We start from the raw sequence: 12,296 nt of genomic DNA, 5'->3' as shown, positions 1-12,296 counted from the left end.
CTCTTCTCACAAGAATGACATATACAGGGAAATTACAAATGGTAGAGGTTAACAATGAATCAAGTCCAAAAGAAAATCAAGCATGGAAAATAAAATTATACAAAAGGCATTTTCACGGGACATGCTAACAGAAAGACATCCATCTTGGGTCAATAAATAAATCCTGATGATCTGGTATTACTCTAACTACCAGATGTGTTCTGTCCCAGTTGTAATCTCCATTCCTGCAGGTATATGCAGAGTGCAGGCCAACTTACACAGTCCATTTTGGCCACTCTCATTCACTTTTTAACAAATCCACTGGAAGGAAGAGAGCATCCCTGTCCACTGATACCTTCTTCATAAAGTGGAATTTAAGAGCTTTACCAGGGCTTGGTTAAAGAGTAATCCTTTTAATCTTATCCACTATACAATCTCTTTTACCATAGCCACTACAGAGGAAAACTGGCTACCCTTCCTAGGCAAAGGAAAGCAGCAGGACAGTGTTTATAATTAATTCAGTTGACAGCTAGATCTGTCCTACACATGAAAACAGCTGTTCAACCTAAATCCACAAGTCAGCAATATTCAGACATGGAACTAATTCATGCAGGACACTTTTGCCACCTTGTACACATCTTAGACATGCCTGGCTAATAGGGCTATTGTGTTTATGGAGTTTCTTCCAACAGACAATGCTCATCTGTAGTTTAATGGCAAAGCAAGAAGATAACTGGAAGTTGTCCTTAAAGTTTGGATTTGAAAGTTCTTCCAAATAGATTGTTGATTTGACTCTCATCAATGCTCCAAGTCTTCCATAACAACATTGTCACTCTTGCCCATCATCAACATTCTATGAAATACAAGGATTGACAAACCACCAGCTGCATTGTATATAAGAGAATTATGATAATAATTCTTTCTCCTATAGGCAAAAAGCCTGAAATTTTAGTGGTGGGGGTAAGTTGATAACATTGACCCCAGTGCTCAACTGGTACTTATTTTATCAGCCCTGAAAGGATGAAAGGTAATGTCAACTTTGGTAGAATTTGAACTTAGAACATGAAGCCAGAAGAAATGCTGTTAAACATTTTGTCCAGCAGGCTAATGATTCTGCAAGCTCACCAAATAATGCTAATAAGAGGGGATGTTTAACCTAAATGAATGTTATTTGGCTGCTCCAAAATATATTCAATAACACTGGTTAAATAAATGAAATCTTTAAGTAGTCAATTTGTGAGGATCAAATATTTGTTTGCAAACTTTAATAGTCATCTTGCCAGTCATTAAATGAAAGAAAATCCATCAAATTTTGATGACTGAAAAACAAAATATTATTTTTGACAATTTCTGATAAAGGTTTTATGAAAAGTTTGAATTTTTTTTATAACCCTGTTAATTAGAATCTCTTGGGGAAGGATACATAGGAATGATTTCCTGTTATCTTTTCAATGTATAAGGAAGGACTTAAATTTAGTCGCTTGACTGGCCCTCATGCCGGTGGCACGTAAAAGCACCCACTACACTCTTGGAGTGGTTAGCAATAGGAAGAGCATCCAGCTGTAGAAACTCTGCCAGATCAGATTGGAGCCTGGTGCAACCATTTGGTTCGCCAGTCCTCAGTCAAATCGACCAACCTATGCTAGCAGGGAAAGCGGACGTTAAATGATGATGATGTTACAAGTTCATGAAATTCTTGCTCTTATCATATACAGCAATTATTTGATGTGTGCTTTTGCTTCTTATTTACAGCTTTGCTGGACTGAATTTTTGATTGTTAAGTGTTATGGACAAGGACCTAGTATAGAGCCAGAACAGAACAGAGTGGTTACCCCTTAACTTTTTAGCATTTAAACCAGCCTTATTTGGCCCAAATATTCGGCCTGTTTTATAGTCAAACTTGCTTGAACTGGTCTCTCACACTTACTCTACAATGTCACTCTAAAAATAAGCAATTACATCATCAAAATCAAAGATATGAAATAATCTATGATAAATACAAAGCAAAGTGCATAAATAAGAATTGTAACACTTGTCTATACACTTTGTTTTGACAGAGTAATTTGAATATTAAAGGGTTATGCAGGTATTTTGGATCTTTAACAACACAACAGCTGGAACTCATAGAAAAAAACCTAATACCTTTCTCCAAGGTAAATAAACAAATTGCAAGGGAAAACTGATATGTATTCACACAAACTACTCACGACTTAGACTACTCATGACTACTCACGACATATATTTCCTTGAACAAGCTTTGCATTCCCAGAACACTTAAAACTATCTGTGCTGTTTAAAATTTCTTTTTTCGGTGCACATTTAGGGTTAAAATGGTCAGTTCCTGATTTCATTGCAAAAAATGATTCAAAGTGGCTTTTTATCCTTTTCCAAAGATTAGCATTTCCTGTATATTCAAGCCGAACAGTTGCATAAACCTGCAAATAAAAGAAGTTAAATTTAGTTTATTTTCAAAAGTCTGTTACACAGAATTTTGGAGATACAAAATTAGGGCAACAAACTATAATAAGTTAAATATTGAAGATTTTAATAGTGGTAAAATGACAAATATTAGATAGTCAAATGAATAGAAATCAAATGAAGAGTAACTGAGATATAGCATAATATATTTTTTGAACACTTCAGCACTATAATATTGGACAAAGATCACTCAGCTACATTGACATTATTGGCAAAAGCACACAACATGAAACAAAGGACTTATCAAAACTAATGGAGACAAAGATTTCTAGTGCAGCATTGTGAGATGCAAATCACTTGTAGCTACTTGAGGAAGAATCAAATAATGGAGACTTTTAAAGTTAAGGGTTTCACAGAGAATCACCAAACAATGGTGGTTAACAGATTTCTTTTGCAACTAAGTGGTTTCAGATTCCATCCCATCATGCAGCCAAAATTCTGTGAATAAAAATTTGGTTGAGAAAACTTGTGTAAAAGTGTGTTGGAAGGACAGTTCCAGTTCCTGTTCTTGGATGGTAGATTTAATCTATCACCACAGCTTATCCCTCGGATATCTTTCACAGAGTTCACACAGTTGCAAATATAAACATTCTTCAACCATTTCAAATTGACTACATTGAGCTGAAAATGGTCAAAATGTTTAACAGACCTATGAGCAAAGTTGCTCCAGCCCAGAACCTGCATAATGTATCCAAGTATATACTATCTTATGTGTCCTTCTTATTTTTAAGACAATAGGATGTGATATAAGTGTGAAGAGGCTGCTACTTTTAATGGATAAAACAACTACATAGAGATTCCATTACAGGCCTGGAATTGTGGGGATTCATAATATGAATAATGATTTCAAGAAGGAAAGATATAGGGATTGGTGTTAACATCATTGCCACTACTGCCACCACCATTAGTACTACTATCACCGCCACCATTGCTGTCATCATTTTTACATCTAATTCCATTCTTGCTCAGGTTCAATAATTCCTGAGAATGACTTTAAACTGTTCAGGAGTTCCAGCATTTTAAGAAGTGTAGAATCACCATTTAGCTACTACTGTTCCTAGGCCTATTCTAGCCCAGAATAGTGGTACATGTCACGATCTCAGCAATGGGTTAAATTGCATGTTACGACCTGAGCCAGGGTACGTTGAAATCATAAGATGCATCATGTGAAGCAGCATTATGGATATGAACAATTTTCGCAGATGAACTTATTGATTCAATAGTGAGCAGATTTGTTGGCACTCCGTCGCTTACGACGTCGAGGCTTCCAGTTGATCCGATCAATGGAACAGCCTGCACGTGAAATTAACGTGCAAGTGGCTGAGCACTCCACAGACACGTGTACCCTTAACGTAGTTCTCGGGGATATTCAGCGTGACACAGTGTGACAAGGCTGACCCTTTGAATTACAAGCGCAACAGAAACAGGAAGTAAGAGTGAGAGAAAGTTGTGGTGAAAGAATACAGCAGGGTTCGCACCATCCCCTATCGGAGCCTCGTGGAGCTTTAGGTGTTTTCGCTCAATAAACACTCACAACTCCCGGTCTGGGAATCGAAACTGCGATCCTATGACCGCGAGTCCGCTGCCCTAACCACTGAGCCATTGCGCCTCCACAGTGAGCAGATAAACAGACGACAAACTGTCAACAGCTAGGAGCAACCAGCTCAGTAAGCAAACTACTACTATCATCTGTAGTTGTGGCTTGTGCAGATAAGATAATTCAGCTAGAAAAATATTAGTGTAACTAAGACCCAGGTCAGATATTCCTGCCTCATCACTTTACTGGAACATATGGGACATGGAAGAGTTACATTGGTTGGAGAAAGTCATCTGGCCGAGATGGATCTTGATGTAGTATTACACAGCTGCATGTCTTTCCTGAGGCCAACCCTTACTTATTTGCAAGCAAGACACTTTATTTCTCTGGTCTTTACATGTCCAACTGGAAAACTGTAAGACTTAAGCAAAATACAGTATTGCTCAAGTAGGATCAATTTGAAGAAACACACACACACACACACACGCACACACGCACACACACACACACACACACACACACACACACACACATACATACATACATACACCTGGGCAATATCATTTAATTCAGCAGTGTCAACGCCATTAAAGTGTAGACATTGCCAGGGAATATGTATATGCATATATAATCATCATCAGTTAGTGTCGGTCTTCCATGCTGGCATGGGTTGGACTGTTCGACCGGAGCCAGCCTGGTAGAAGACTACACCAGGCTACTGTGTCTGTTTTACAGCTGGGTACCCTTCCTAATACCAACTGCTCCATAGACTGGACTGAGTGCTTTTTATATGGCAGCAGCACAGGTGAAGTCAGTTTTGGTATGTGCATATATGCATGTGTGTGTGTCTCCACATGTCATTGTATTACCACTGCTTAAGCAGTGATGATGTTTATGACTCCCATAAACAAAACATACAGCTCAGTTGATGGACATACAATACCTGTAGAATAAAGTACCTTTCTTGAAAACAAATAAGGATAGGCATTAGAAAGAGCAACTAGCCAGGGAATACTGTTTCAAAGTGTCTCTTCCAACTCGTACCAGCATGAAAAAGTGGCTATTAAAAGCAGTGATGATAATGGTAAGAACAACAATGACAATGATGCCAATGACAAAGCTAATGGTAATGGTAGCAGTAGCTGCAGTGACAACAACAACAAAAGCAACAACATCCTCAGCAGCAACAGCATAACTACCACCTCTGCTACCATTGCCACCACCACAGCTGTCACCAGCAGCACCACCACCACCACCATCATCATCATCATCACCATGCTTCTATACAGATGAATACTTTACAAGATATTTCAAAACTTTTGATGTAATAATAACAGAAAATGTTTTGTTGTTCTCTCTGTTACTTAATCTGGCAATTGACTTATCTAATTAATTCTTGGATAAACAGGTTAATCAGACAAGGGAAATTGTCGAAACTGATTGAAATCTACAAGGAACCAAGATACTGGACAAGGTGAAAACTGAGATTTTGGATGCCTATAATTAAAGGCTCATGTTCCTATTACTTATGGATTTATGTGCTTCATAGCTTTTATTCATAGACGGAAGTATGGAAATATTTTCAATTCAAGATATCAACATTTAGAGAATTGTTCTACAATTGAAATAAATAAATAAATAAATAATTTAATAAAAGCAAGGCAAATTATAAAAAAAAATCAATTAAACTTCTAAAAACATTTACCGAACTATTTTTCAGTTCTGTTGAAACTGGTAATGAATAAGATGATTTTGGTTCTGTGATGTTAAACTCTTTACCATAAAACGCATGAAGCCGTGAGACAAAAATCTTATATACGTCAAAAATTTCTTTCATAAGCTCATTTTGTATACATGTAATATTCTCTGTTTTATATCTGTACATGACAGATAGTTGGTAGCTACTCGGTATTTCTTCTGTAAAGAGGAAGTAAAAAAAAATTATAACAACAACAACAACAGCAATAATAATAATAATCCTTTCTATTATAGGCACAAGACCTAAAGTTTTGGGGGAGGGGACTAGTCAATTACATCAACCCCAGAATTTCACTGGTACTTAATTTATCGACCCCAAAAGGATGAAAGGCATTTGAACTCAGAATGCAAATACAGGCAAAATACTGCTAAGCACTTCACCTGGCATGCTAACAATTCTGCCAGCTCGCCACCTTATAATAATATATTCAGGGACCTTTTGAGCGAGATGGGCTACTCGACCTGAAGAAAATTTTAACTGGGCCCCACCTGCGAGGTCATGTGCTGTTTATCTTGATATGAGATCACCATGTCATGTACATATGGTTGTGATGCATGTGCCTGGTGTACCTTAATCAGAAGGGAGAGTCATAATGGATATAATGGGCTTCATATATTTTACCCCAGTGTCACTTTGATGGCATGCACTGCTCTATCACTCAATAATAATAATAATAATAATAATAATTCCTACCTAGCTACTCTAATGAAAAGATGGCTTTGCCATGAGGCGAGCAGCACAATGCCAAAGAAAGTCAGTTAAAAATTTCTTCTCCCTATTTTCCTTTTTTTTTGTTTATCAAATATTCCTACCTAGCTACCCTAATGAAAAGACGGCTTTGCCATGAGGCCGCTGGGCACATCCTCCCACCCACACTTCCTCTTCCCGGTATCCAAACTGGGAGCAAGGCAATTATTCTTTTCTCTCTCTCTCTCTCTCTCTCTCTCTCTCTCTCTCTCTCTCTCCCTTTTTTTCTTTATGGTCGGGATGTCAGCAACTAAACCGGCAGCTCCTCAGAGCTTGCTCTGTGAGGAGGGTCTATGATTCTTGCTATTTTAATATCCTACAGGTAGAAAAACAAGACCTATATAAAGGCTAATGAACTCTTACGAGGCAATGGCCACCAAAATAGTATATACCTAAAAGGCAGAATCAGTCATAGCACTTGAACACCCCTTATAAGAGACGGAAACTCTAAAAAGTAAACCAGGTTTACAGGAATCCTATATCCTAGAGTGGGGATTTTGTCAGTTATGGTGACATGGGAAAAAAAAATGGTGGTGGTTATGCAACCTAAAATTTACCAACCCTCATCATGAGTGCTGAAATGTCAAATAAAAATAGAAATGAGAATGGCGTGAATGAGGCTGGAACAACATGTGAAGGTCTCTCACCCAGCAGGTGCACAGTCAGTTCTTGATGAATAAAGATGAGAGTGATTAGAATAGAACCTGGCAATGATTGCAGAAAGGAGACTTAAAAGGGCCCACTGAGGCATTAGTGTGCAGTGCTCAAGAACAAGCTCTCAAAACAAACTACTCCAAATATCACATTAATAAAAGAAGACTCGCCACAATGCAGGATGTGCTCTGAGAAGGGAGAAAATATAAGCCATATTGTTAGTGAGTGCTGTAAGCTCGCACAACGTGAATACAAAGGGAGACACGACAATGTAGCCAGATATGTCCACTGGCTGTTGTGCGGTAAAGCAAACCTCAAGAGAGCTGAACAATGGTATGAACACAAGGCAGAGGGAGTAATGGAAAATGAACATTACTACAAAATACTCGGAGATTTTAACATACAGTGTGATCAAGTCATAGAGGTGAGACAGCCAGATATTGTGATCATCCATAAAGATGCAAGAAAAGCAAAGATAATAGATGTTGCAATATCAGGTGATTTGAGGGTAAAATGTAAGGAAACAAAAAAGAGTGAGAAATACCAACCACTGCAGGAAAAGATAGGAAAGTTATAGGACATGATAAAGGTAATGGTGATACTGGTGATAACTGGAGCATTAGGAGCAGTTTCCTAGAGTTTTGAAAAACATATTAAGAATATTGGAGCTGCTGTCAGGTTCAAAGTGATCCAGAAGACAGGATTGTTGGGTACAACCCGCATTCTAAGGAGAGTATTGTCTCTTTGAGTCACAGGAGAAGGCACTACTTGAAACTTTTGATGATTTGTTATTGCCTACTTTCAAGTAAAGAACAACTGTAAATAGCACAGCGAGAATCAAGACATGAATAATAATAATAATAATAATAATAATAATAATAATCCTTTCTGCTATTGGCACAATGCCTGAAATTTTGGAGCTAGGAGTAAATCGATTACATGGATCCCAGTGTGTAACTGATACTTATTTTGTCAACCCTGAAAGGATGAAAGGTAAAGTTATCCTCAGCAGAATTTGAACTTAGAACATAAACATTTTGCTCGGTGTGCTAGCAATTCTGCCAGTTCACTGCCTCAGTAACAATAATAATAATAATCTTTTTATCATAGGCACAAGGCCTGGAATTTGTTGGGGAGGGGAATAGTTGATCACATCAACCCTGTACTCAACTGGTACTTAATTTATCAATCCTGAAATGATAAAAGACCAAGTCAACCTTGATGGAATTTGAATGCAGAATGCTAATACTGGCAAAATACTGCTAAGCATTTAAAAAAAAGAAATTGGAAAAATCCTGACCAAAACAGAGATTTAAGTATCTTAATTTTCCCATTAAGACCATTGCTGCTTTGGTGGACCAGTAGGCATGGATGTTGGGAAGTAGTAATGCAACACAGGTGATGGTTTCAAATCTCTTTCAGAAATTGCAAGAGAGCTAGTAAAAAATTCGTATTTAAGCAACAAAATTTCTTTCAACAATTTCTTTCTCTTAAGCATGACACACTATCATCATCATCCTTACTAGGATTTTTGAGCGAGATCGTTGCCAGTGCCCCTGGACTGGCTCTTGTGCAGGTGGCACATAAAAGACACCATTTTGAGCGTGGCCGTTGCCAGTACCGCCTGACTGGCCTTCGTGCGGGTGACACGTAAAAGCACCCACTACACTCTCTGAGTGGTTGGCGTTAGGAGGGCATCCAGCTGTAGAAACTCTGCCAAATTAGATTGGAGCCTGGTGTTGCCATCCAGTTTCACCAGTCCTCAGTCAAATCGTCCAACCCATGCTAGCATGGAAAGCGGACGTTAAATGATGATGATGATATAACTAAACAATTAGAGTTGAAGAAACAGAACAATAAAAGAACTTTATTTGTAATCAATAGATACATTTGTCCAATCCCAAGTAAAGACAAAATCATCATTATCCCCATTGACTTCATAGCAAAATCTATGCCTGGATTACATTCAAGCATCCATTGCAAAATAAATGCAGCTTCTGTTTTAATCCTTTTTTTTTTTCTTAATTTTTTCCTTCAAACACTCATATGATGTCAAAATCAAGACTAGTGACCACCACCATCATCATCATCATTACTATTATTATTATTATTATTATTATTTTATGTTTGACTTTTGTTTTGCATTTGTACAAGTTGGATCCAAGTCTCACCCAGAGACCTCAAGAGACAACAAGCTAGAAGTTCATGTAGGTGTTATGCCTAGGGTACCATATATGTGGATTTGTACAGTTTTGTTCAAGTGAATGTTTAAGAAACCATAAGAAAATTATGTGTTTGCTTTAAAATTTGAGATCACATAGACAGTATTTTACGTAGGATATGGGCAGTTCACATGAGCACTATCTTTTGAACTTCAGCCATTTTGGGGTTTCCTGGAATCTGATCTAGGTAGTAATCAGCCCGTTTCGCTGTCATTCCCAGGGCACCTATGACAATAGGTATTGTTTTCGTCTTCAGATTCCACATTTTGCTAATTTCTATTTCAAGATCTTTATATTTGCTCAGTTTTTGGTAGGTCTTGACAGATACGTTTATATCGATTGGGACAGTCATATCAATGAGGAGGCATGATTTTTGTCTGAAGTCTTTCAGTATGATGTCTGGCCTATTTGCGTCTATCTTTCTGTCAGTTTGAATGGTGAAGTTCCAGAGGAGTGCAATGTGATCATTTTCAAGTACTGGGGGTGGTTTGTGTTCCCACCAGTTTTTATCATGGGGCAAGTCCAGGTTTTTGCATATTACCCAGTGAATATATTGTGCAGCTCTATCATGCCTGTTGAGATACTCTGTAGGCGCAAGCAGACTGCACATGGAGACAACATGATCGATTATTATTATTATTATTATTATTATTATTATTATTATTATTAAGGTGGTGAGCTGGCAGAATCGTCAGCACACCAGACAAAATGCTTAGTAGCATTTTGTCCATTTTCACGTTCTGAGTTCAAATTCTGCTGGGGTTGACTTTGCCTTTCATCCTTTCAGGGTTCATAAATTAAGTACCAGTTGCATACTGGTGCCGATCTAATCGACTGTCCCCCCTCTCCCAAAATTTCGAACCTTGTGCCTAGAGTAGAAAAGATTATCATTATTATTATTATTATTATTATTATTATTATTATTATTATTATTATTATTAAGGCAGCGGACTGGCATAATTGTTAGGCTTAGTGGTATTTCGTCCACCTTTGTTCTGAATTCAAATTCTTTTGCCTTTCATCTTCTTGAGGTCAATAAAATAAGTACTAACTGAGTACTGAGGTCAATGTAATCAACAATACCCTTCTCTCAAATTTCAGGCCTTGTGCCTATAGTAGAAAGATGATTATTATCATCATTAAGGCGATGAACTGGCAGAACTGTTGCCATGACAAACTAAATGCTTAGTGATATTTCTTCTGGCTCTTTACATTGTGAGTTCAAATTATTATCAACACCACTATTGTAATCATAATTATTATTATCGTCGTCATCATCATCATCATCAACTATGACATTAAATTCCTCGCTCAGTATGTAGAAAAGGAGTAGGTAGTAACTCTATAAGATGTACCCGGTGCAAGCTATGGACACATAAGAGGTGCAGCAACATCAAAGGCAGGTTAACTAGCAAGTTAGTTTTTGTTTGTGGCAGATGTTCAGGTGCAATAAAGACTGCAAACAAACAGGAAACAACTTCTATCTCATTCCAGGGTGAAAAACTAGAGGTAGTCGATAGCTTCCGCTATCTGGGCGACCAAGTTAGTAGTGGGGGTGGGTGCGCTGAAAGTGTAGCTGCTAGAATAAGAATAGCCTGGGCAAAGTTTAGAGAGCTCTTACCCCTGCTGGCGACAAAGGGACTCTCACTCAGAGTAAAAGGCAGACTGTATGACGCATGCGTATGAACAACCATGCTACATGGCAGTGAAACATGGGCTGTAACTGCTGAGGACATACGTAAGCTCGCAAGGAATGAAGCCAGTATGCTCCGTTGGATGTGTAATGTCAATGTGAATACCCGTCAGAGTGTAAGTATCTTGAGAGAAAAGCTGAACATTAGAAGCATCAGTTGTGGCGTGCAAGAGAGACGATTGCGCTGGTATGGACATGTGGTGAGAATGGAGGAGGATAGCTGCGTGAAAAAGTGCCACACCCTAACAGTTGAGGGAACCCGTGGAAGAGGTAGGCCCAGGAAGGCCTGGGCTGAGGTGGTGAGGCAAGACCTTCGTACATTGGGCCTCACCGAGGCGATGACTACGGACCGAGACCTTTGGAAATGGGCTGTGCGTGAGAAGACCCGGCAAGCCAAGTAAGATCGTTGCCAGTGCCCCTGGACTGGTTCTTGTGCGGGTGGCACATGAGATGCACCATTTTGAGCGTGGCCGTTGCCAGTACCGCCTGACTGGCTCCTGTAGGATTTTCGAGCGAGATCGTTGCCAGTGCCCCTGGACTGGCTTGTGCGGGTGGCACATAAAAGACACCATTTCGAGCGTGGCCGTTTTCGTGCGGGTGACACGTAAAAGCACCCACTACACTCTCTGAGTGGTTGGCGTTAGGAAGGGCATCCAGCTGTAGAAACTCTGCCAAATCAGACTGGAGCCTGGTGTTGCCATCCGGTTTCACCAGTCCTCAGTCAAATCGTCCAACCCATGCTAGCATGGAAAGCGGACGTTAAACGATGATGATGATGATGATGATCACTGTTACCTTAAAAAAACATACAGTATTTTGCAATTTAATTATCCTTTACAAAGCTGTGTGACCAGCTCAGTACAACTACTAAATCTCCTACAATAATATGAATGCTATTTTTAAAATGCATACATGTTTTTCAACCCACTAGATTTTAGAGAAGTATGACTACAGTAGAGTTAGAGTTAGAGAGAGAGAGAGAGAGTATAATCAATAAGACGACTGATCCAACATAAACACTGGACTTTAGGCATCTTCTATCTGAATTTCTGGTTTACTGTATAAACATGAGTTGCATTTTTATTTGTCGTTGCTGTTGTTGTTTAAGTGCAGGCTAACATTGGTTACACTGATCTGTAATGAAAGAAGTTTCAAATGCATATACCACCCTATCTTTTGTTCAGGCATAACTGTGTTTAACCCTCTAGCATTTAATCCAGCCATATC

The 12,296-nt window shown here is 38.7% G+C and overlaps 1 protein-coding gene across 5 annotated transcripts in view; it reads right to left on the bottom strand.

Annotated features, from left to right (window-relative positions):
- LOC106881248 (uncharacterized) overlaps positions 1-12,296 on the bottom strand; it is a 297,452-nt gene that overhangs the window by 112,216 nt on the left and 172,940 nt on the right. For all 5 annotated transcript variants that reach the window (XR_008264114.2, XM_052967796.2, XM_052967797.2 and 2 more), the window contains exons 24-25: positions 5,700-5,911; positions 2,213-2,414 (exon numbers count right to left, since the gene is read on the bottom strand). Coding sequence is in view for 4 of the 5 variants with exons in the window: in XM_052967796.2 (XP_052823756.1) it covers positions 2,213-2,414; positions 5,700-5,911 (414 nt within the window). In the remaining variant the exon portion in view is untranslated. The remainder of the gene's footprint in view (positions 1-2,212; positions 2,415-5,699; positions 5,912-12,296) is intronic.

The sequence above is a fragment of the Octopus bimaculoides genome, chromosome 5, assembly GCF_046866305.1.
Source record: "Octopus bimaculoides isolate indiv1 chromosome 5, ASM4686630v1, whole genome shotgun sequence".
Taxonomy (NCBI): domain Eukaryota; kingdom Metazoa; phylum Mollusca; class Cephalopoda; order Octopoda; family Octopodidae; genus Octopus; species Octopus bimaculoides.
This window is presented reverse-complemented; position numbering and strand designations above follow the sequence as displayed.